At 42.6% G+C, this 26939-nt stretch overlaps 1 protein-coding gene across 1 annotated transcript; it reads left to right on the top strand.

Annotated features, from left to right (window-relative positions):
• On the top strand, positions 1-26914 carry LOC129826562 (zinc metalloproteinase-disintegrin-like brevilysin H2a). The gene is made up of 22 exons (XM_055887442.1): positions 1-126; positions 2773-2858; positions 3258-3334; positions 3634-3712; positions 3812-3888; positions 8747-8930; positions 9254-9316; positions 10998-11069; positions 14684-14853; positions 15731-15812; positions 17012-17145; positions 17425-17602; positions 18561-18650; positions 19873-20068; positions 20289-20394; positions 20515-20671; positions 20816-20902; positions 21669-21762; positions 22004-22112; positions 22291-22375; positions 22504-22593; positions 24415-26914. The coding sequence occupies exons 1-22, from the start codon at positions 69-71 to the stop codon at positions 24442-24444; spliced, it is 2304 nt and encodes a 767-aa protein (XP_055743417.1). The 5' UTR covers positions 1-68; the 3' UTR covers positions 24445-26914.
• Positions 26915-26939: the final 25 nt, after the last annotated feature.

Raw genomic sequence — 26939 nt, 5'->3', positions numbered from 1 at the left:
GCAGCCATGTAACCTATAAAGCCCCTCAGTCACTCTATTCTGTTTTAGCAGCTGTCTGCAAGTCAACAATGGCACAGAAACATATATTGTGGATCTTTACCCTAACTGCTTCACTCAATCTCTCAGGTAAGTCATTGGATACACTCATCTCCACACAATACAATGACAGGTTAACTTAACCCCCGTCAGCCATCTTCTCAGTGCACTTTATTCAGACTACTACAGTGACTGTAAAGATATTTTCATGGGAGAAAGTAAAACAAGGATTTCTAAAGTGAGGAATAAATATAATATGAGTTGTTTAATACTGAAGCAAAAATATTTAGATGAAGAGGGGCAAAGAATATCTCTACTGTATATGTTTTTCTGAGGGAGTGAAATGTTTTGTTTAAATTGGAAGTCTATGTGAGCTTTCAGATTTCCCCATGGATTTGTTAACAGAATCCGAAATAGCAGCCAAAGTACAATGCATGTACAAAACATTAGGATGACATCGACTGACCAGGTGAATCGAGCTGAAAGCTATGATCCCTTATTGATGTCACTTGTTAAATCCACTTTAATCGGTGTATATTTCAGTCGAAACTACTTTTCCTCCATTTGTTTCTTTCATGGCTTCTGGAAATACAGAAAGTCATGATGAAAACCTGTGGCACCGACAGAGCACTAGACAGTGCTATCATGCTATCCGTGCTATATAGTATAATAGTTACAGTAGTAATTACAGTCAATGAATATGGACAGAAAACAGACATAACGAGTACTTTTTGTGAAATTGTGTGACAGAAACTGGACTTTGTACCACAACAATGCCACATTTCTCAGTTCTCTCACTTACTCCTTACCTGATCAGGTGAGGTGAGTCAGGCAGGTACTACCTGTAAGCCCCTGTAAATACACTTAGTGATGAAACCTTAACTTAGACTCATTTTCATAACAACTGTTGGGAAACATCATTGTAGTAGTGTTAGTAAGTATTGGCACACGTAGGGTGCATTCGTTACGCACATTTTGTTGAAAAACATTTTTCTTAAATGGAGGCAACCCGAATCAAACGAGGGGGGAGCTTCCTGAATTTGTCCAATAGAAACGATCATATTGCTCTGTTTGCTTCCGTTTGGTTCTTAAACGGTAAACAGTTTCCGTAATGAATAAATCCAAGGAATGGATTGAATGAAAACAGAGATAATTGCATTATCTGGTAAATTCCCCCTGATTGTCTTGGGCATTGCCAGTATTTCAAAAACTTAGCTCTTCCAATAAGTAGAGACATGGAATGAGATTGCCTCATTTGCTCAGTATTGTTTGTTTTAATGTGAACAGTTCGTTGTAAAACATACAATTAAAAAGTGAGCAAATCATGCAAATTCACTTGAAAATACCCATACGTTGTAATGGTCATCTGTTGAAGAAGGTGTGGACCAAAGCGCAGCAAGTGTCCATGCTTTTTATTGAAACTGAACTCTAAGAACAAAATAACAAAGACAATAACCGAAACATTCCTGTCAGGTGCAAAACACTAAATAGAAAATAACTACCCACAAAAACCATGTGGGAAAAAGCTACCTAAGTATGGTTCTCAATCAGAGACAACGATAGACAGCTGCCTCTGATTGAGAACCACACCCGGCCAAACACAAAGAAATACAAAACATAGAAATGAACATAGAATGCCCACCCAAATCACACCCTGACCAAACCAAAATAGAGACATAAAAAGCTCTCTACGGTCAGCGCGTGACATACGTTTACCAATATAATAACCTCATTTCACAGCTATTGCGCAAAGGTGGAAGTGACTGGAAAACGAAATGACCAATATAATTACATAATTCCCAATGTTCCTCTGTGGCCCAATCACAAAGCAGTGGATATGTACTGCAATTCAATGGCCATGGTCAAGTACAAATCAAAACAGGCCTGACAGAGAACAAGAAAGGGCATCAATAACGAAGCATCTGTATCCATTTGTTTCATACACAAACAAAACATAACATATAACAAAACATAACATACATATAATATAATTATTGCTGGAATGCTCATAGGAGCAGGAGCCTACAGTATGCCCTGTTTCTGTAGAGTAAGGCAGCCTGATGTACAAGTACACCCCCTGGACAGGACGCAAGTCTATCACAGTCTATTATCGTATGCAAGGGTCAAACAGCCTGTGTTCATTGTGTATCTGCGGTATTCATACTGTAGTTTGAAGAAACAATGTGTAAACAATAATGAAAATCATTAAAGTTCCGCCAAAGCCCTCGCTTATTAAAAGATAGGGCCAAGTCAGCAGAAGCTTTCATTACAAGATAGTTGCCGTAGCTCAACCAAAGGTCCAACTATGTTGTTAGTGTACGCACCACACATTAATTTGTCATGGTTTGGTAGACACACACAATGGAATAACCCATACCCATAATTACAGGGTTGGCTGCACAAGGGACTGAGGGGATGAAGTGGCTGGAAGTTGATGAACAACCAGACGATCAAAATGCAATGTTCAGGAGATCAGGAATTTCAATAGAGTAACTTATATATGGAAAGCCGGGATTTTGCTACTGCAGTTCAAGGGCAAAACACTGCTATACTGCCACCTGACTGATCCTTACCATTGGACCAGTCAATGCCTGGAGACAAGCGTGTTAACATCATCCTATCCAGGTTATTATGTTTAGAATAGATAGGATCAGTGTGGGGATAGACAAAGTGGGTCCATTCTTGAATTCTCTCTCATCTCTCTACCACTCCATCTCTCTCTCTATCGCCCTACAGTGAGTCATGGTCCTCTTGAAGGAGTGAGCGACTATGAGGTGGTCCGACCCATCAGGCTACATTCTCTGCAGAAAAGAGAAACACAAGTAAGTCTTCTCCTGTTCTTCCTACCTGCACAGGAGCTGTTTTGAAGTGAAATACACACCAATACCAAAATATTATTTGTTAACAACTGTGTTTAATGCTTGTAATAAAGTGGTGGAAGATCAACGATGTTAATGTAGTGAGGAGATATTATACTGCATCTAGGGTATCAACTAATCCTAATTCTCTGTAACACTTTATTTGGATAGTCCATCTATAGATGCTCTACAAAGTATCTACAGTCTATCAGTAACATTTGAACCAACTATCTACTAACCCTCACCTTAAACTTAACCCTTACCCTAACCCTATCTCTAAACGTAGCAAGCAGTTGCTTTTCAACAGATAGTTTGTTGATAGTAAACTATCCATATAAAGTGTGACCTAATTCTCTCCACCAGTCATCCAGACTGGAAACTATGAAGTATGCAATGAGAGTGGGTGGGAAAGACATTGAGATGCATCTGGAGAAGAATGGGTATGTACTCTAGCAAAAAAAGCCTCCTTCAATCTTTTTCTCCAAAATGTTAACCTCTCACACAACATCAGTAGAATGATCACATGCTTCTTCATTCTCCTTAACAAGAACGGTCAGTATGTAGAGAACTGTCTTACTACAGTGTAATTTTCAGTTCTCCTTTACAATCACACACTGCATCATTGTCAAGCGTCATTAATGGAATGACACAATTTTGTTTTACCACAGCATGAATTCCTTTGAACATGTAGGTGCCTGATGAAATAATGTAATGAATAACTTTATTTTGGTTCCCTCAGTGAATTACTCACCAACAACTATAGTGAGACTTACTACACTGAGGATGGTACACCAGTCACGTCTACACCTCAGGATGTAGTAAGTGATTATAACAAACCCTTGATAGGTAGCAGGAGGCTGTGTAGAAGTGTCTTGATTAGAAGGCCCTTAAACATTTTAATTAATTCTCTTCTCCAGGACCACTGCTACTACCACGGCACTATTGTGAATGACAGTGAGTCAACGGTTAGCATGAGCACCTGCGATGGACTCAGGTAGGCAGCCCCACATTTCTACAGCATATACACTACAGGTCAAAAGTTTTAGAACACCTACTCATTCAAGGGTTTTTCTTTATTTTTACTATTTTCTATGTTGTAGAATTATAGTGAAGACATCAAAACTATGAAATAACACATATGGAATCATGTAGTAACCAAAAAAGTGTTAAACAAATCAAAGTATATTTTATATTTGAGATTCTTCAAATATCCACCCTTTGCCTTGATGACAGCTTTGCACACTCTTGGCATTCTCTCAAACAGCTTCATGAGGCTTCATTAACAGATGTGCATTCTTAAAAGATAATTTGTGGAATTGATTTACTTCTTAATGCGTTTGAGCCAATCAGTTGTGTTGTGACAAGGTAGGGGGTGTCACGTTCCTGACCTATTTATGTTAGTTTTTGTGTGTTAGTTGGTCAGGACGTGAGGTTGGGTGGGCATTCTATGTTATTCTGTTTCTATGTTGGTTTCGGTTTGCCTGGTATGGCTCTTGATTAGAGGCAGGTGGTTTGCGTTTGCCTCTAATTAAGAGTCATATTTAGGTAGGGCATTCTCACTGTTTGTTTGTGGGTGATTGTCTCCTGTGATGTCTTCGTTATGTTCGATGTATTCACTTTTGGAGCTGTTTGGCTGTTCGTTTTGTTTCGATGTACGTTCCTGTTCGTGAGTTTACGTTTGTCTATGTAAGTTTATGTTCAGGTTGCGTCAACATCGTTTTGTTATTTTGTAAGTTTTGAAAGTGTTTTGTTTTGTTTAGTCTACGTCGTATTTGTAATAAAAATGGCTTATTTCCCTGACTCCGCATTTTGGTCCGAAGATCCTTCTCTCCTCACCTCATCTGAGGATGAGGAGAGCGACAGCTATAACAGAATCACCCACCAACAAAATGTGACCAAGCGGTATGGGAAAAATCGACGGAGCAATAAGGACTTTTGGACTTGGGAGGAGATTTTGGACGGTAGAGGACCTTGGGCTCAACCAGGGGAATATCGCCGTCCAAAGGAGGAATTGGAAGCAGCGAAGGCGGAGCGGCGCTGGTATGAGGAGGCAGCTAGGAGACGTGGATGGAAGCCGGAGATTCAAGCTCGTAACCGGAATTATGAGGGGACACGTCTTGCACGGAAGCCCGAAAAGCCCGTGAGTAACTCCCAAAAATTTCTTGGGGGGGGGCTAAAGGGTAGTGGGCCAAGGGCAGGTAGGAGACCTGCGCCCACTTCCCAGGCTAACCGTGGAGAGCGGGAGTACGGGCAGACACCGTGTTACGCAGTAGAGCGCACGGTGTCTCCTGTACGTGTGCATAGCCCAGTGCGGGTTATTCCACCTCCTCGCACTGGTAGGGCTAGATTGGGCATTGAGCCAGGTGTCATGAGGCCGGCTCAACGCGTCTGGTCTCCAGTGCGTCTCCTCGGGCCGGTATACATGGCACCTGCCTTACGCATGGTTTCCCCGGTTCGCCTGCATAGCCCAGTGCGGGCTATTCCACCTCGCCGCACTGGCAGGGCGACCGGGAGCATTCAACCAGGTAAGGTTGGGCAGGCTCAATGCTCAAGAGAGCCAGTACGCCTGCACGGTCCGGTATTTCCGGCGCCACCTCCCCGCCCCAGCCTAGTACCTACAGTGCCTACATTACGCACTAGGCTACCAGTGCATTTCCAGAGCCCTGTTCCTCCTCCACGCACTCTCCCTATAGTGCGTGTATCCAGTTCAGTGCCTCCAGTTCCGGCCCCACGCACTAAGCCACCTGTGCGTCTCCTAAGTCCTGTACACACTGTCACTTCTCCCCGTACTAGTCCTGAGGTGCGTGCCCTCAGCCAGGTGCCACCAGTGCCGGTACCACGCACCAGGTATAGAGTACGCTTTGAGAGTTCAGTGTGCCCTGTCCCTGCTCCACGCACTAGTAGGAGGGTGCTTATCATTAGCCCGGTGCCTCCAGTTCCGGCACCACGCACCAGGTCTACAGTGTGCCATATCCGGCCTGAGCCATCCGTCTCCCCAGCGCCATCTGAGCCATCCGTCTCCCCAGCGCCATCTGAGCCATCCGTCTCCCCAGCGCCATCTGAGCCATCCGTCTGCCAGGAGCCTGCAAAGCCGCCCGTCTGCCATGAGCCTGCAAAGCCGCCCGTCTGCCATGAGCCTACAGAGCCATCCGCCAGACAGGAGCCGCTAGAGCCGTCAGCCAGACAGGAGCCGCTAGAGCCGCCCGCCAGACAGGATCTGCCAGAGCCGCCAACCAGACAGGATCTGCCAGAGCCGCCAACCAGACAGGATCTGCCAGAGCCGCCAATCAGACAGGATCTGCCAGAGCCGCCAATCAGACAGGATCTGCCAGAGCCGTCAGCGAGCCATGAGCAGCCAGAGCCGTCAGAGAGCCATGAGCAGCCAGAGCCGTCAGTGAGCCATGAGCAGCCAGAGCCGTCAGAGAGCCATGAGCAGCCAGAGCCGTCAGAGCGCCATGAGCGTCGAGAGCCGTCAGCCTGCCATGAGCGTCGAGAGCCGTCAGCCTGCCATGAGCGTCGAGAGCCGTCAGCCTGCCATGAGCGTCGAGAGCCGTCAGCCTGCCATGAGCGTCGAGAGCCGTCAGCCTGCCATGAGCGTCGAGAGCCGTCAGCCTGCCATGAGCGTCGAGAGCCGTCAGCCAGCCATGAGCGTCGAGAGTCGTCAGTCAGCCATGAGCTGCCCTTCAGCCTGAAAAGGCTAGATACCCAGAACTGCCCATCAGTCCAGAGCTGTCTCTCTGTCCGGAGCTGCCTTTCAGTCCGGAGTTGCCCCTCTATCCTGATCTCCCTCTCTATCTTTATCTACTTCTATATTCTTATCTATCCCTCTGTCTTGATTTATCTCTCTGTCCCGGTGTTGTCATTATTAGATGTGTTATTAAGAGGATTTTGTGGGGGAAGAAAGAGGGTGGACATGCTTGGAGGGAGGAGGCTAGGATGGATTATGGTGGGGTGGGAACCGCGCCCGGAGCCTGAGCCACCACCGTGGTTAGATGCCCACCCAGACCCTCCCCTAGACTTTGTGCTGGTGCGTCCGGAGTTCGCACCTTGTGGGGGGGGTACTGTCACGTTCCTGACCTATTTATGTTAGTTTTTGTGTGTTAGTTGGTCAGGACGTGAGGTTGGGTGGGCATTCTATGTTATTCTGTTTCTATGTTGGTTTCGGTTTGCCTGGTATGGCTCTTGATTAGAGGCAGGTGGTTTGCGTTTGCCTCTAATTAAGAGTCATATTTAGGTAGGGCATTCTCACTGTTTGTTTGTGGGTGATTGTCTCCTGTGATGTCTTCGTTATGTTCGATGTATTCACTTTTGGAGCTGTTTGGCTGTTCGTTTTGTTTCGATGTACGTTCCTGTTCGTGAGTTTACGTTTGTCTATGTAAGTTTATGTTCAGGTTGCGTCAACATCGTTTTGTTATTTTGTAAGTTTTGAAAGTGTTTTGTTTTGTTTAGTCTACGTCGTATTTGTAATAAAAATGGCTTATTTCCCTGACTCCGCATTTTGGTCCGAAGATCCTTCTCTCCTCACCTCATCTGAGGATGAGGAGAGCGACAGCTATAACAGGGGGGATTACTGAAGACAGCCCTATTTGGTAAAAGACCAAATCCATATTATGGCAAGAACAGCTCAAAAAAACAAAGAGAAACGACAGTCCATCATTACTTTAAGACATGAAGGTCAGTCAATATGGAACATTTCAAGAACTTTGAAAGTTTCTTCGAGTGCAGTTGCAAAAACTATCAAGCGCTATGATGAAACTGGCTCTGGCTCTCATGAGTACCGCCACAGAAAAGGAAGACCCAGAGTTACCTCTGCTGCATAGGATAGGTTCATTAGAGTTACCAGCCTCAGAAATTGTAGGGTAATTACATTTTTCACAGAGTTGAAGTAACAGACACATCTCATCATCAACTGTTCAGAGGAGACTGTGTGAGTCAGGCCTTCATGGTCAAATTGCTGCAAAGAAACCACTACTAAAGGACACCAATAAGAGGAAGAGACTTGCTTGGGCCAAGAAACACAAACAATGGACATGAGACCGGTGGAAATTCGTCCTTTGGTCTGGAGTCCAAATGGGAGATTTTTGGTTCAAACCGCCGTGTCTTTGTGAGATGTGGTGTGGGTGAACGGATGATCTCCGCATGTGTATTTCCCACCGTAAAGAATGGAGGAGGAGGTGTTCTGGTGTGGGGGTGCTTTGCTGATGACACTGTCTGTAAAGTATTCAGAATTGGCACACTTAACCAGCATAGCTACCACAGCATTCTGCAGTGATATGCCATCCCATCTGGTATGGGCTTAGTGAGACTATCATATGTTTTTCAACAGGAAAATGACCCAACACACCTCCAGGCTTTGTAGGGGCTATTTTACCAAGAAAGAGAGTGATGTAGTGCTGCATCAGATGACCTGGCCTCCACAATCCCCCGACCTCAACCAAATTGAGATGGTTTGGGATGAGTCGGACCACAGAGTGAAGGAAAAGCAGCCAACAAGTGCTCAGCACATGTGGGAACTCCTTCAAGACTGTTGGAAAAGCATTCCAGGTGAAGCTGGTTTAGAGAATGCCAAGAGTGTGCAAAGCTGTCATCAAGGCAAATGGTGGCTATTTGAAGAATCTCAAATGTAAAATATATTTTGATTTGTTTGACACTTTTTTGGTTACCACATGATTCCATATGTTTTATTTAATAGTTTTGATGTATTTCTATAATGTAGAAAATAGTAAAAATAAAGAAAACCCTTGAATAAGTAGGTGTTCTAAAACTTTTGACCAGTAGTGTAAGTCCACAGTGAAACACTATTTTATACCCCAAATCAGTTGTGTCATGTCTATTATATGTTTTTATTTTAGGGGTTATTTCAGAACAGCCGCCCAAAGGTACCTGATTGAGCCTCTGTCAGGGGGGGATGATGGCGATCACGCAGTGCTGAAATACGAGGACCAGAGCTCCAAGCCTGTGGTGTGTGGAGTCACCAACACTAGCTGGAATGCAGACTACCCTCCCATAACTAGCAAGAGCCGCTCTCGAGCCTCAGTAAGACATACAATCTATTAATATATTTGAAATTTCCCAATTTAAATATAGTCTGATGTGGTATCTCACATCAAAACAGAAATAGCAGAACAGGAAATGATGTGTTCTAATGAAGGCCATTGATAGCTGAAACGTCAACCTTTTTAACTTTGCTTGAAAAAACATTGAGTTTTTAATGGTAAGCGTGGGTTGTGCCATTTTATTTTCAATGATGATCCCATTTTTGGGGTTGCACCTCGACTCAAGTTGGATGAGCACACTCCACTTCCTTCCTAAAAAGAAAATAACAATATATATTACAACAATGGTTTCCTGTTTATTAGGGTCCATCTCTACTTCAACAGCAAAAGTATGTTGAGCTCATCCTCGTTGCAGACAACCGTGAGGTAAGAACTTGCAGACAAATACATCAGAAATACAAGTCCCACCTTTACCAGAATCAACACAATACACTTGAACATTTCATACTTCAATATTTCGTTAACATTATTTAATTGGCCATTACTTGACCTAATTATATTTAGATCAAAACAACCTATATCTATAATAAACAAAAATATAAACACAACATGTAATGTGTTAGTCCCATGTTTCATGAGCTGAAGTAAAAGATCCCAGAAAAGTTCCAATAGGCACAAAAACCTTATTTCTCTAAAATGTGGTGCACAGATTTGTTTACATCCCTGTTCATGAGCATTTCTACTTTGCCAAGATAATCCTGACAGTTGTGGCATGTCGAGAAGCTGATTAAACAGCATGATCATTACACAGGTGCACCTTGTGCTGGGGGCAATAAAATGCCACTCTAAAATGTGCAGTTTTGTTACACAACACAATGCCACACATGTCTCAAGTTTTGAGGGAGCATGCAATTGGAATGCTGACTGCAGGAATGGCCACCAGAGCTGTTGCCAGAGAATTGAATTTTCCTTTCTCTACCATAGCAACCTCCAACGTCGTTTGAGAAAATTTGTTAGTATGGCCTACCGGCCTCGCGACCGCAGACGATGTGTAACCATGCCAGCCCAGGACCTCCACATTTGGCTTCTTCACCTGCAGAATGGTCTGGGATGAGCCACCCAGACAGCTGATGAAACTGGGGGTTTGCACAACCGAAGAAGTTCTGCACAAACTGTCAAAAACCATCTCAGGGAAGCTCATCTGCTTGCTCGTCGTCCTCACCAGGGCCTTGACCTGACTGCCGTTGTATCCGACTTCAGCGGGCAAATACTCACATTCGATGGCCACTGCCACACTGGAGAATTATGCTCTTCACAGACGAATCCCGGTTTCAACTGTACCAGGCAGATGGCAGACAGTGTGTATGGCATTGTGTGAGTGAGTGGTATGCTGATGTCAATGTTGTGAACAGAGTGCCTGATTGTGGCGGTGGGGTTATGGCATAGGCAGGTATAAGCTACGGACAATGAACACAATTGCATTTTATTGATGGCAATTTGAATGCACAGAGATACCATGAAGAGATCCTGAGGCCCATTGTCATTCCATTCATCCAACGCGATCACTTCATGTTTCAGCATGATAATGCCTGGCCCCATGTTGCAAGGATCTGTACACAATTCTTCCATGGCCTGCACATTCACCAGACATGTCACCCATTAAGCATGTTTGGGATGTGTTCCAGTTCCCGCCAGTATCCAGCAACTTCGCACAGCCATTGAAGAGGAGTGGGACAACATTCCACGTGCCACAGTCAACTCTATGTGAAGGAGCTGTGTCGCGCTACATGAGCCAAATGGTGGTCACACCAGATACTGACTGGTTTTCTGATCCTAGCACCTACCTATTTTTATTAAGGTATCTGTGACCAGCAGATGCATATGTGTATTCCCAGTCATGTTAAATCCATAGATTGGGGCCTAATGGATTTATTTCAATTGACTGATTTCTTTAAATTAACTCAGTAAAATCTTAGAAATTGTTGCATATTGCGTTTATATTTTTGTTCAGTATACAGTATCTAATGAGTCAGTAGTGAGCAATGTATTGTGAAACAGGATTTCCACTGTTCTCTTGTGAGTGTACTAAAACATGATGCTATTTCAGTACAAGAACATGAAGAGTAACCTCAGAGAGCTGCGTAAGAGGATATTTGAAGTGGTCAACTTTGTCAACATGGTGAGTCAGTCCCTGCAAGGTGGCAGTATTAGCAAACTGCCAGTAAATCCCATATAAGATACCCAACAGGACCTACAGTGGGTGCTTTTAGCAACATAGGTCTATTTACATACACTAGAGTTGCTTTCAATTGTATTGGGTTCCACAAAAACAGTCCATGGGAAGCCAGAAGTGAAATGTAATTCCATTCCAACTTACTGTGCCGGTGGGAACAGCACAGTAAGTTGGTCATTATGATGGGGGGAATTTGAGACAAAATATCTAAAGGACCATATTATTAAACAGGCTTTCTGTTGTACACCCACTTTCTCTCCGCTTACCTCAAAATAAAAGTTCCCCATAAGTTTAAAATTTTATTCCACATATGGCACATGTGCAGGACTTTTATTTTGACATGAGGTAAGCACAGAGAAAATGGGTCTACAACAGATCCACGTTTGGAAAGTCTGTTTAATAATATTATTTTTTAGACCAACCATCCTGCCCTCCGGCACATGAAGTTGAAATGGAATTGTATTTATCTTCTGGCTTCCCACGGACTGTTTTTGTGCAACCCAATACAATTCAAAGCAACACTATTGCATGTAAATAGACCTGCGTCGCTAAAAGCACCTAGACAGGAGCATGTCCCTGCTATCTGGTCACCCAACACCTCCATGTTAAAAAATAATCCTCACCTTTTTGTCTTCTGCCTCTGCTTGTGCAGTACTAGTTTTTTTCTCTGCCTTGTGAAGGTCATTCAACTGAAACCTCACTATATTTAAACCCTATCAGTCGTGAGACTCCAGCAAAAACGCCTATTTATTTATCTGACCTTCATTTATCTGCATGTCCAGCCCTTTATTTTAAATCATATCATATCAAATCAAATAGTATTTAATTTGTCACATTCCATGAAATGCTTACTTACAAGCCTTTAACCAACAATGCAGTTCAAGAAATAGACTTAAGAAAATATTTACTAAATAATCTAAAGTGATTAAAAAAAAAGTAACAGAAGAAAATTACATAACAATAATGAGGCTATATACAGGGGGAACCGGTACCGAGTCAGTGTGCGGGGGTACAGGTTAGTCGAGGTAATTTGTATAGTGACTATGCATATAGCTGAAGTCAGAAGTGTACATACACTCAGGTTGGAGTCATTAAACTCGTTTTTCAACCACTCCACAAATTTCTTGTTAATAAACTATAGTTTTGGCAAGTCGGTTAGGACATCTACTTCGTGCATGACACAAGTAATCTTTCCAACAATTGTTAACACATAGATTATTTCACTTATAATTCACTGTATCACAATTCCAGTGGGTCAGAAGTTTACAAACACTAAGTTGATTGCCTAAACAGCTTGGAAAATTCCAGAAAATTATGTCATGGCTTTAGAAGCTTCTGATAGTCTAATTGACATAATTTGAGTCAATTGGAGGTGTACCTGTAGATGTATTTCAAGGCCTACCTTCAAACTCAGTGCCTCTTTGCTTGGCATCATGGGAAAATCAAAAGAAATCAGCCAAGACCTCATAAAAACAAATTATAGACCTCCACAACTCTGGTTAATCCTTGGGAGCAATTTCCAAACGCCTGAAGGTACCATATTCATCTGTACAAACAATAGTATGCAAGTATAAACACCATGGGACCACGCACCCGTCATACCGCTGAGGAAGGAGAGGCGTTCTGTCTCCTAGAGATGAATGTACTTTGGTGCGAAAAGTGCAAATCAATCCCAGAACAACAGCAAAGGTCCTTGTGAAGATGCTGGAGGAAACAGGTACAAACATTTCTATATCCACAGTAAAACGAGTTCTATATTGACATAACCTGAAAAGCCGCTCAGCAAGGAAGAAGCCACTGCTCCAAAACAGCTATAAAAAAGCCAGACTACGGTTTGCAACAGCACATGGGGACAAAGATCAAACTTTTTGGAGAAATGTCCTCTGGTCTGATGAAGCAAAAATAGAACTGTTTGGCCATAATGACCATCGTTATGTTTGGAGGAAAAAGGAGGAGGTTTGCAAGCCGAAGAACACCATCCCAAATGTGAAGCACTTTGCTGCATGAGGGACTGGTGCACTTCACAAAATAGATGGCATAAAGAGGTAGGGGAATTGTGGATATATTGAAGCAGCATCTCAAGACATCAGTCAGGTAGTTAAAGCTTAGTCGCAAATGGGTCTTCCAAATGGACAATGACCCCAAGCATACTTCCAAAGTTGTGAAAAATGGCTTAAGGACAACAAAGTAAAGGTATTGGAGTGGCCATCACAAAGCCCTGACCTCATCCTATAGAAAATTTGTGGGCAGAACTGAAAAGCGTGTGTGAGCAAGGAGGCCTACAAACCTGACTCAGTTACACCAGCTCTGTCAGGAGGAATGGGCCAAAATTCACCCAACTTATTGTGGGAAGCTTGTGGAAGGCTACCCAAAACGTTTGACCCAAGTTAAACCATTTAAAGGCAATGCTACCAAATACTAATTAAGTGTATGTAAACTTCTGACCCACTGGGAATGTGATCAAATAAATAAAAGCTGAAATAAATCATTCTCTCCGCTATTATTCTGACATTTCACATTCTTAAAATAAAGTGGTGATCCTAACTGACCTAAGACAGGGAATTTTTACAAGGATTTAATGTCAGGAATTGTGAAACATTTAAACTCAGTTTATTTGGCTAAGGTGTATGTAAACTTCCGACTTCAACTGTAGATAATAAACAGCGACTGTTCAGCAGTCTTATGGCTTGGGGGTAGAAGCTGTTAAGGAGCCTTTTGGTCCTAGACCTGGCGCTCCAGTACCGCTTACCGTGCGGTAGCAGAGAGAAGTCTTACTAGGGTGGCTGGAGTCTTTGGCAATTTTTAGGGCCAGTGATGTACTTGGCCATACGCACTAGTTTTATTGACATGTCAAAAATAAATAAAACGTTCAGCCAAAGCAAAAACCTGATTAAAAATGAATTTACATAAATGCTGTAAGTCATTGAAAATAAATTGTTTGCTCAGTGGGAAATTAATATCCAACTAGTCAGTGACAGTTGCTGTCACAAACTCCAAACAGTTATGTGAGTATATTACAGTATGATTTTCTATGTAGAGCAACCCCTTTCTTTGTGTGGCTTGTGAGTGTCATAGAGCAAAACATGTTCATGGGAGTCTCCGATTTTCCTAGATATCCTTTAATAGTTTGTAGCTCAAACTAAAGCTAAACATTGTTTTGTAAAAAGTGCTGAGCCACACCACCTTATCTCACAAACACCGCTCTAGCTCAGCCCCCGTTAATCGCACAGACTGCAGAAATTGATTGCAGAAATAGGCAAATCCAATTGTACAACCCAGAAGTCTGTAGCTCAAACATAGCGTTTTTATAGGGTTAGAAGTCCAAAACATGCAGGCGTCATGGTCGGACTGTGGGAGTTAATTGTTATCCAATGAACTGTTAAGGCCGGTTTCCAGGACACAGATTAAGCCTAGACAAAAAAGGACAAAAAAGTAAACTCAACGGAGAACCTATCTACATTTGTTTTAGTCCATGACTATTCTTTATCTGTGTCCGGGTAAAATACTACTTGTTTTAATGGGGAGAGTCTCACCTCACCATGCAATTAATCTGCCTGCAGGTATACAAGCCCCTCAACACCTTCATTGCCTTGGTTGGTCTGGAGGTGTGGACAGACAATGATAAGATATCAGTGACCGCCCCTGCTGGTGCCACCCTGGACGCCTTTACCAAGTGGAGGAACAGCGACCTGGTCAACACCAAGCGTCATGACAACGCACACCTCATCAGGTAGGTCACGATGTACACAACTTATTAGGAATTCCCCAGCGCACACTTCCTCAGGTAGGCCTGGACAAACACACCTTCAAGTGGGCCACAATGCACACTTCATCAGGTAGGCCTGGACACACCTTCAAGGAGGCTACAATGCACACTTCATCAGATACCCCACAACGCACACTTAATCAGCTAACTCAAATAAATGGAATTGTTCATCTAAAGTGCCTCACCTCTATCTCTGACTCTCTGATTAAACACATATCTGTGAGGCTCTCAAGGTATGAGTTGAGTACAAGATAAACAGGATTATAAACTGGGTGGTTCGAGCCCTGAATGCTGATTGGCTGACAGCCATGGTATATCAGACCGTATACCACGGGTATTACAAAACCTGTATTTTTACTGCTCTAATTACATTGGTAACCAGTTTATAATAGCTATAACGCACCTTGGGGGTTTGTAGTATAGGGCCGATATACCACGGCTAAGGGCTGTATCCAGGCACTCTGCGTTGCGTCGAGGGAGATAACACAAGAGCGCATACCGGACGTCCTCCAATGACATGACTCCAACAAGATCACCGGGAGAGATTAGCCATTGAAGTTGGATGTCCCACCCAGTTGACTACATTAAAATGGTGGAAGGCTTTTGGACACTAGAGGCCTCTATCATTCTCTATTGGTGTGCTTGTCAGACAGCTAAATAGGGTCGGGTGACAATCAGCTGATGGGTCACCTGATAAGGAGGTCATCTTGGTTTGGAACGTTGTTATTATTGATAGACCCACATTTAAGAATTCATAACAAGAGTATGTGACATGTATGGGTACTTGATATATATATATACATATGTGGGGTTCATATGTTTCTTGTTCCCTGTGTTTCAGTGGCATTGACTTTGAGGGATCGACGGTGGGTCTGGCCTTCATTGGGACTCTATGTTCAGATCATTCAGTTGGGATTGTGCAGGTAAAGTACATTTCATTAGATCTAGGCTGTGGTTCAAACTCAGAAAAGTCACACCCTCGTCCACTTACCCTCGCCTTATGCCCTTAGGGGAATCCCCGTCGCCATCTTGGAGGACGGTCCAAATGATTAGCCAGGAAAGGGATGTTTGCAACGTAAGCCCCTCAGCCCTTGTTTTTAGTCAAGTTGACAAGTGTACAATTATGTTCACTCCGGGGCCTGAAACTCCCCATAATTCAATTTGCGACGATTGTACATCCGCTAAGAAAAGTCCACGAAAACTTAAAAACATCAATGGAGAAGTCAACAAGTTAATAAGTTAGAAATTGTGCTACTAATGCACATGATGGCACAAACACGTCTCTTTTAGAAATTGTAGAAATAAAACTTCCTTTTGAAGTTCCAGCTAGGCAGGCTAACATTAGTTAGTTAATTAATTTGCTAGCTATCATACAGTATGCGTATATTAGTAATTATATATTTAATATAAGTAGACATGCATTCATAATTGACTACCGCATATAAAGCATCCACAAGCTACCGGTGGCTGAAAACACAAGTGACAAATTTCAGGCCAAGGGTGGTCCATTTAAAAATAATTCCTTTCTCCCTCGCCCCTTGGCCTGCAAGTGTATACTCGTCAGACATCATGATACGTCATCAGAAGTGTCCATTTAATTTGAGGGCTGAGGGTATAGGGTGTGTCTTTTAAGTGTTTGGACCGTCTCCCTACATTTGCATACACGATGAGCTGCCATTATTTGAATGTGGTAATAGTACTGTATTTGCTTAAGGTATTTCAACTATATGTTGCTTCATGTGGTATTGCAATAAGGGGACAACGGAGAGATTTTACCAAGTTTCCAAGAAGTGACGTTTCCAAAGAAGAAATTGTGTGTTGAATTGCAAGATTAACTCTTTTATAAATACGTACGAGAAATGCAAAAAAAAATCATGTGAATGGAGGAAGTAATTATTTCAAATGGTAAATTAGCCAATGAACCAACATGTAGATAATCTCAAAAAGGAAGATCAATTGTAGTGCACTTTAATACAGTGGAACAGTAACTCATACTCTATAGCAATGTAAATACTAACCAATGCATCCATATCAGTTTCACTGATATAAAATCTATTTTACAAGAGAAATATGGTCCAATACATTCAGGTTTAGTGAATGTTAACTATGTGTTTTACTGCAGGATCACAACCCCAGGGCCATTGCTGTAGGGGCCACATTGGCCCACGAGATGGGCCACAACCTGGGTATGAACCACGATGACTCCAGTGCCTGTGCTTGTTCTGGGAATAGTTGTATAATGGCTGGGGCCCTCAGGTAAGGACTGTTTTGAGATATGATCTTGTGACTAGATTGGAATGGTGTCAATGATTATCCATCTGATTGATTGTGTTGTACAAGGAAGAGGGAACCTCTATTAAAGAACACTTACAGGCATTGTTCTCCGCCCATAACACACACAGAGCAGCCATATTGCAAAAACATTTACATGGAACATAGCTCATGAGACTGTGTAGCAATAGCACAGTGGTGTGTGTCAGTGGTTTTATTAAATGAAAACATAGCCTATTTGGGTAACTAAAGTGTTTCTTTCAGCTGGGATATTCCAAAGTCATTCAGTAGCTGCAGTAGTGTAAACTACGACCGGTTTCTGAATAATCGTAACCCTGAGTGTCTGCTGGACAAGCCAGACTACCGGAATGTGGAATCAACCCCAGTGTGTGGCAATGGCTTCCTGGAGATAGGAGAGCAGTGTGATTGTGGCTCCCTGGAGGTGAATGAACCTTTCATTTACATTCCTTACACCACCTTTTGTATATTTTCTCTCATTATCCTAGATCAGCAATGCACCATTCAAATCATACAAAAGTATTTTGGTTCTCATGAAGTTAATACAAGGTTTTCAAGTGATTACAAAATATATATATATATATATTTTATTCAAAGTTATCTTTTACTAAAATTTTAATTTTAATCTTTGACCGTATCTGATCAAATGTAGAGTACATTTATTTTTCAACAAGACAGATAAAGACAAACACTTCTGGGAATAAGATTTACGCTTTGTCTGATCTTACCTGTTTTCCTTGGCTAGGGGTAAACAAAAGGAATGTATATGACAAGCACAGACCTTTCCCGATAACTGATGTATCTCCTCCACCGCCCACCTCAGAAAAACCTGTTTACTAAGTTTGGTACATTTCCTTTCGAATGAGTGTACTGACATGGCAGTAATGTAATGATGTGATTCAAATTGATAAAATTCAACAAGCTTCACATGTTTGTGCATAGTACAGCAGGCTATTCTGTACATGTCCATGCACAGTATGATAGCCATACCTATATGGTAAGCAGGCATAAGAAACTTTGATTATATTTATCCACAGAGTGGTTTAGTCAAGTCAATCTGTCCAGACCTGTTAGTCAGGCTGATAAGACACTATCTTATTATGTCCCTGTCTTGCTGAACCACTCCTCTCTTGCCAAGTCTTGTTTGCTTCAGATGCCTGTAATTCCAGTTTCTCTTGATAGCCTACGACAGTACAATGTTTGTTTTACTTAGTTAGTGTATGTCTTAGTGTGGTGTAATACACTAAGGGGTAAATATGTAGTGGGAAACCGCTTAGTATCTAGTCCAAGTATACACATACACAGAGGCTTGACTATTTTGAGATACAATATTTAAATCGTTATCAAAATGACATGTACTGTATGGTTTGATGTTGTTATAGGCGTGTACAAACCCATGCTGTAATGCCACCAGCTGCACACTGACTAAGGGCTCAGAGTGTGCTGCAGGAGCGTGCTGTGACAACTGTAAGGTGAGAGCAATAGTGTAAAGTATTTAAGTAAAAATACTTAAAAGTATTACCTAAGTCGTTTTTTGGGCTATCCGTACTTTAATTGACTATTTATATATATATTTTTTTACAACTTTTACTTTTACTTTACTATATTACTAAAGAAAATTATGTACTTTTTACTCAATACATTTTCCCTGACACCCAAAAGTACTTGTTACATTTTGTATGCTTACCAGCTCAGGAAAATTGTATAATTCCCACTTATCAAGAGAACATCCCTGGTCATCCATACTTCCTTTGATCTGACGGACTCACTAAACACATGCTTCGTTTGTAAATTATGTTTAAGTTTGTCTATCTGGTCTGGATTGCTTAATATAAGGAATTTTAAATGATTTGTACTTGTAGTTTGATACTTAAGTATATTTTAGCAATTACACATTCTTTTGATACTTAAGTATATTTAAAACTAAATACGTTTAGACTTTTGCTCAAGAAGAATTTTACTGGGTGACTTCCACTTGAGTCATTTTCTGTTAAGGTATCTTTACTTTTACACAAATCGGACAATTGAGTACATTTTCCACCACTGGGTGAGAGCAGACCACAGTTCAACCATGCCTCTGCTCTGGGAAAATCTCAATTACATACTCCTCTCTCCTCATCTCCTTCTTAAACCCATTGGATGAGTAAGCCAGAGGTCCCTCCCCTCTGACCTTCTCCTCCAATGGGTTTAGAGAAAGAGACAAGGAGTTTGCATTTGAGATCTTCCCTCTGTCCACTCTTTACTTCCTTCTGTGTTCCTTTGATACAAAAGCCCTCTTGTGGACAGCGGCAGACACGCATAACTATGTCAAAGATTGTTTGACTCAAATGTATAAGTAAATTAAAGACATTTGATTTTCACTCTCTCATTTTATGAAACTTAAAAAGTAAAGGAATTACTGTAAGGAGAATATTTTCCATAGCATCACAATAAAAAAAATGCCGTAGTCTTGGATACGTATTGTTTAGAACTTGTCTGGCAAAAGCAGCTTGCTGTATCCCAAGTGGGTCTGCGGGTCAGCCAGGCTAGTTTTGAACTTCTAGTTCAGCAAACAGAGTAGATTCAGAGTGCAGTTGCAGCCTGACACGTCTTTCACCAAGCTTATAGACTATCTTGCCATAGTCATGGCAGTCGGCTGCGGGAAGACTATCACGCTAGTGATACGAAACATGGCAACAACAACTCTCTCCACAGATATTGTCCTCGTCCAGAGAGTGCAGAATGATACATGATGACTGTGACTTGCCAGAATACTGCACAGGGAAATCAGCCGACTGTCCCGAGGACGTCTTCACTGTCAACGGGATTCCCTGTGATGGAGGACGTGGGTACTGCAACAACGGCCAGTGTCCACAGCACCACGACCAGTGTGTGAAAATGTATGGACCATGTAAGTGAAAGCATTTCCTTCCGTCTCAACAACACCGATGCACCTTTCATCTGTTTAGGTGATGTAGGTAACTCTTCTGGATCCTATTCTCACACAGCAACCTTACTGATACCTGTCATTTTCCATCTGTAGTGTATTAGTGTGGAGACAGAGGACACACATGGTAGCTTCACTACTACTCTAACGCATTGTGTAACATTGGGCGTTATCCCCTCCTTAGCTGCTGAAAACGCCAGAACGTACTGCTATGAGCAGAACACCAGAGGACTGTACTACGCCTACTGTAGACGGCCTTCAAAGGACCAGTACATCCCCTGCCAGAGACAGTGAGTCCCGACAAGCAATACCATGCTATTTTAATAGACCGTTTTTCCTACTCAGATTATAGTGTTCGTTACTGAAGCAGTGTATCACTGATATGATTTCCCCGTTGTTCTCCTGTGTAGAGATGTGCAGTGTGGGAAACTCTTCTGCAAGAACGGTAACGACAACCCCAACTACGGTCGCATGGTGAAATTCTCTGACTGCAAAGCCTCATTCTACGATGATCACACCAGTGATTTTGGACAGGTGGACACTGGGACCAAGTGTAATGATGGAAAGGTGTAGTGATTTTTTGGCTTTTCCCAATGAGGCTTTTGTACCTCTAGCTGTGTTTTGGGGAAATTAAATGAGACGTCAGATTTAATGTGGTGAGTGTTATTTACTCTTAACCCTTGTTCCCATTTCCCCGTCTTCTATTCCAAGGTGTGCAGCCAGAATGAATGTGTGGATTTTGAGACAGCCTACGGACCTAGAGTCACCAACTGCTCAGCACTATGTAAAGGACATGCTGTGAGTACAGTGCTTCAAGCAGCCCCTGTCTCTGATATTTTTGAGCTTGGGGACTTACTTGGTCCTTGGCTCTTATAAGTGTAACCGATGTGAAATGGCTAGCTAGTTAGCCGTGGTGCGCGCTAATAGCGTTTCAAATCGGTGACGTCACTCGCTTTGAGACCTTGTAGTAGTGGTTCCCCTTGCTCTGCAACGGCCGCGGCTTTTGTGGAGCGATGGGTAACGATGCTTCGTGGGTGACTGTTGTTGATGTGTGCAGAGGTTCCCTGGTTCGCGCCCGTGTCGGGGCGAGGGGACGGTCTAAAGTTAAACTGTTACATTGATGCTGTTGACCCGGATTCGAACCGGGGTTGCTGCGGAAAAGGAGGAGGTCGAAAGGGGGGTGAATGTAACCGATGTGAAATGGCTAACTAGTTAGCGGTGGTGCGCGCTAATAGCGTTTCAATCGGTGACATCACTCGCTTTGAGACCTTGAAGTAGTGGTTCCCTTTGCTCTGCAAGGGCCGCGGCTTTTGTGGAGCGATGGGTAACGATGCTTCGTGGGTGACTGTTGTTGATGTGTGCAGAGGGTCCCTGGTTCGCACCCGGGTCGGGGCGAGGGGACGTACTAAAGTTAAACTGTTACATAAGGAACATAGGCCATTGACAAATGTCCTCCGTTTCACTCGGTTTGGGGCAGATCTTTCCAGGTCACACCACAAACAATAAAATAGAATTGTAGAAAACCCATTATAATAATGTGTGTGTTTGTGTTGTGCCACTACAGGTGTGTAATCACAAAATGGAGTGCCAGTGTGAGCCAGGATGGTTACTTCCCGGCTGCGATACAAAGGATGAAAGCTTCACAGGTCTCTCCAGAGGTAGGCCCTTCAGACCTTGCTAAAGACATCCATAAAATCTTAGTTTTTTTATAACATGGTTTCAGTGGTTGAAAGGGATAATACTTTCCATGTCAATACAATGTAACTAGAGTGTTAGTGTTTTACTACACAGGTATTTGAACATCTTCATGTAAAGTGTTGCCAAAAGATTTGGTCTGTGCTTTCATGTATTCAGCTCATAGACCTTGCCATAACGGTCTCCCTCTCTGTGTGATTGTAGAAGGACTGATTGCCATTGCAGTGACAGTCACTCTGCTGCTCCTGGCTGCTATTGCTGGGGTAGTGGCTGTGTTCCTTAAGAAGAGACAACAGTCCCCCACTCTCCCTAGGTGAGTACACTAGGTGGACCATATATAAAGACTTGCAACAAGATTACCCTTTTGATGAATGTAAATATACTCTCTTACAAGGGAGACCTGGCAATTGAGGTCTTCTGAACTTAATGGGACTTCCAGAATAAATAAAGGTTAAATTAATACAACATGTCACTGTCTGCTCATCTACCAGCTACCATACCCAGCAGAAAACCAATAAAGTGTACAACGACCACAATAACAAACTGCCAATCCCCAGTAACGCTATGCCACCACAGGTAATAACAGTGAAATACCTTTTTAATTTATAGAGTATCATCTCAATGTAGGGTTTGGTTGATATCATTATTGTGTTCATGAACTGGACTTGTGCCTATTAGCTAATGCATCTCTTTACAATTTCCAGCCCAAGCAACCAAAGGGTGCTCCGCCCCCACCCCCTCCTGCTGCTAACCTATCACGAGCCCCAGCCCATGACTTCAGGGCCATACGACAGGTAATGGTGATGGTTGAGAATATCAGCATCTAGTTATTATGATGGATACATCCTAAACAAATGCAATGGGCTTAAAAAAAGTAATCCATTAGATTTCAATATATAGTCCCTTCAGTATTCAGACCACTTGACTTTTTCCACATTTTGTTATGTTACAGCCTTATTCTAAAATGGATTGAATACAAACATTTACTCAGCAATCTATACACAATACCCCATAATGACAAATGTATTAAAAATAAACAGAAATAGCTTATTTACATAAGTATTCAGACCCTTTTCTGTGAGACTCGAAATTGAGCTCATATGCATCCTGTTTCCATTGATCATCCTTGATGTTTCTACAACTTGGAGTCCATCTGTGGTAAATTAAATTGATTAGACATGATTTGGAAAGGCCCACACCTGTCTATATAAAGTCCATCAGTTGCCAGTGCATGTCAGCGCAAAAACAAAGCCATGAGGTCGAAGGAATTGTCCGTAGAGCTCCGAGACAGGATTGTGTCGAGGCACAGATCTAGGGAAGGGTACCAAAAAAAAGTCTGCAGCATTGAAGGTCCCAAGAACACAGTGGCCTCAATCATTCTTAAATGGAAGAAGTTTGGAACCACCAAGACTCTTCCTAGAGCTGGTCGCCCAGCCAAACTGAGCAGTCAGGGGACAGGGAGGGCCTTGGGCAGGGAGGTGACCAAGAACCCAATGGTCACTGAGATTGCTCTAGAGTTCCTCTGTGGAGATGGGAAAAACTTCCAGAAGGACAACCATCTCTGCAGCACTCCACCAATCAGGCATTTAAGGTAGAGTGGCCAGATGGAAGCCACTCCTCAGTAAAAGGCACATGACAGCCCACTTGGAGTTTGCCTAAAGGCACCTAAAGACTCTCAGACCATGAGGAACAATATTCTCTGGTCTGATGAAACCAAGATTGAACTCTTTGGCCTGAATGCCAAGCGTCATGTCTGGAGGAAACCTGGGACCATCCCTACAGTGAAGCATGGTGGTGGCAGCATCGTGCTGTGGGTATGTTTTTCAGGGGCAGGAAGGTGGAGAGCAGCGAGGAGAGGCAAAGATGAACGGAGCAAAGTACAGATAGATCCTTGATGGAAACCTGCTCCAGAGCGCTCAGGACCTCAGACTGGGGCAAATGTTCACCTTCCAACAGGACAACGACCCTAAGCACACAGCCAAGACAATGCAGGAATGGTTTCAGGACAAGTCTCTGAATGTCCTTGATTGGCCCAGCGAGAGCCCGGACCTGAACCCGATCAAACATCTTTGAAGAGACCTGAAAATAGCTGTGCAGCAACATTCCCCATCAGAGCTTGAGAGGGTCTTTAGATAAGAATGGGAGAAACTCCCCAAATGCAGGTGTGCCATGCTTGTAGTGTCATACCCAAGAAGAATCAAGGCTGTAATCGCCGCCAAAGGTGCTTCAACAAAGTACAGAGTAAACGGTCAAAATAGTTATGTAAATGTGATATTTCCATTTTTTATGTAAAAAATGCCTAAAAAAGCATTTTATTGTTTTGTCATTATGGGGTATTGTGTGTAGATTGATGAGGGGGGGAAAACTATGTAATCAATTTTAGAACAAGGCTGTAACATAAATAAATGTGGAAAAAGTGAAGGGATCTGAATACTTTCTGAAGGCACTGTAGTCTCCCTAGACAAATGGGTTACCTCCCACATAGTGCTGTTTCCCTAGGTCTGGGATTTCCAAGGCTAATATATAGACAACAATAGTTAAAGGGATGGTTAAATAAATGTTAATGTTCAGACAACATTTCTGGCTTAAGTTAAACAATGTAATTTATCTTCCAGGCTTTGAGGCCCCCACCCCCACGGGTCTGATGTCGCCATCGAGAGGAAACGGGAGGATCACACAGACCTTACCAAGACCTCAAATGCAGGGCCGCCAGAGCTGAGTGCAGTCAGTGCATTGAGACCTCACGTCTTTGGGATAATTTTACACATACAGTTGAAGTCGGAAGTTTACATACACCTTAGCCAAATACATTTAAAAACTCCGTTTTTCACAATTCCTGACCTTTAATCCTACTAAAAAAATCCCTGTCTTAGGTCAGTTAGGATCACCACTATATTTTAAGAGTGTGAAAAGTCAGAGTAATAGTAGAGAATGATTTATTTCAGCTTTTCTTTCTTTTATCACATTCCCAGTGGGTCAGAAGTTTACATACACTCAATTAGTATTTGCTTTAAATTGTTCAACATGGGTCAAACGTTTCAGGTAGCCTTCCACAAGCTTCCCACAATAAGTTGGGTGAATTTTAGCCCATTCCTCCTGACAGAGATGGTGTAACTGGGTCAGGTTTGTAGGCCTCCTTGCTCACACACATTTTCTACAGGATTGAGGTCAGGGCTTTGTGATGGCCACTCCAATACCTTTAGTTTGTTGTCCTTAAGCCATTTTGCCACAACTTTGGAAGTATGTATGGGGTTATTGTCCATTTGGAAGATCCATTTGCGACCAAGATTTGACTTCCTGACTGATTTCTTGAATGTTGCTTCAATATATCCACAATTTTCCTACCTCATGATGCCATCTATTTTGTGAAGTGTACTAGTCCCTCCTGCAGCAAAGCACCCCCACAACATGATGCTGCAACCCCCATGCTTCACGATTGGGATGGTGTTCTTCGGCTTGCAAACCTCCCCCTTTTACCTCCAAATATAACGATGGTCATTATGGCCAAACAGTTCCATTTTTGTTTCATCAGAACAGAGGACATTTCTCCAAAAAGTTTGATCTTTGTGTCAATGTGCAGTTTCAAACCGTAGTCTGGCTATTTTATAGCGGTTTTGGAGCAGTGGCTTCTTCCTTGCTGAGCGGCCTTTCAGGTTATGTCGATATAGGACTTGTTTTACTGTGGATATAGATACTTGTACCCGTTTCCTCCAGGATCTTCACAGGGTCCTTTGCTGTTGTTCTGGGATTGATTTGCACTTTCCGCACCAAAGTACGTTCATCTCTAGGAGACAGAACGCGTCTCCTTCCTCAGCGGTATGACGGCTGCGTGGTCCCATGGTGTTTATACTTGTGTACTATTTTGTACAGATGAACGTGGTACCTTCAGGCGTTTGGAAATTGCTCCCAAGGATGAACCAGACTTGAGCGTTCTACAACATTTTTTCTGAGGTCATGGCTGATTCCCTTATAATTTCCCATGATGTCAAGCGAAGAGGCACTGAGTTTGAAGGTAGAACTTGAAGTACATCCACAGGTACACCTTCAATTGACTCAAATGAAGCTTCTAAAGCCATGACATCATTTCCCAGAATTTTTACAAGCTGTTTAAAGGCACAGTCAACTTAGTGCATGTAAACTTCTGACCCACTGGAATTGTGATACAGTGAATTATAAGTTCAATAATCTGTCTGTAAACAATTGTTGGAAAAATTACATGTCATGCACAAAGTAGATGTCCTAACAGACTTCACAGAACTATAGTTTGTTAACAAGAAATTTGTGGAGTGGTTGAAAAAAGAGTTTTAATGACTTCCACCTAAGTGTACGTAAACTTCAGACTTTAGCTGTAGCTACAAATGAGCCATGGACTGAGGAGACCTCTTTACGAGGAACAGACGTCTTAAAAATTGCACTTTTTACTATTTATTAGCCATATAATTTTATACCTGTGATTTGTCATTGCCATTTGAGGGGGTGAGTGCACAGTATGTGATATGCAATTTATTTTATAATTCTACATTTGCTCTAGGCTGACTGTATATGCCTGACTTTGGATGAATACTGTAAGCCAACAGTAAATAGTTTATCAATAGTAAATATTACTGAGGGAGACAGACATTGCTGACTAAAGTAAACAAATATTCAATTCAGTGAGCGAGACCTTTTATCTTATGTATCTTTTCACAGTGTAACAGATGTGAAATGGCTAGCTAGTTAGCGGGTACGCGCTAGTAGCATTTCAATCAGTTACGTCACTTGCTCTGAGACTTTAAGTAGGGTTGCCCCTTGCTCTGCAAGAGCCGTGGCCTTTGTGGAGCGATGGGTAACGATGCTTCGTGGGCGACCGTCGTTGATGTGTGCAGAGGGTCCCTGGTTCGCGCCCGGGTCGGGGCGAGGGGACGGTTTAAAGTTATACTGTTACAACAGCGTAGAACATTCTAAATTTTGCATAACCAACTGACTGAGAAATGACCATATACCATTACTTGAGGAACAGCATTTTCTTTAACAATTCTGTTGCCACTATTTTCTTCTCTCTGATTGTACAAGAAGTACGACCTGATTAACATTTCAAGCGTGAAAAAAATAAATGTTATTTTTTTGGACATGACAGTCCTGCTTATGTAGAATTGTGATA

The sequence above is a fragment of the Salvelinus fontinalis genome, chromosome 28 (genome assembly GCF_029448725.1).
Source record: "Salvelinus fontinalis isolate EN_2023a chromosome 28, ASM2944872v1, whole genome shotgun sequence".
Lineage (NCBI taxonomy): Eukaryota > Metazoa > Chordata > Actinopteri > Salmoniformes > Salmonidae > Salvelinus > Salvelinus fontinalis.
The sequence above is the reverse complement of the archived record's forward strand: the minus strand, read 5'-3'. Positions and strand labels throughout refer to the sequence as shown.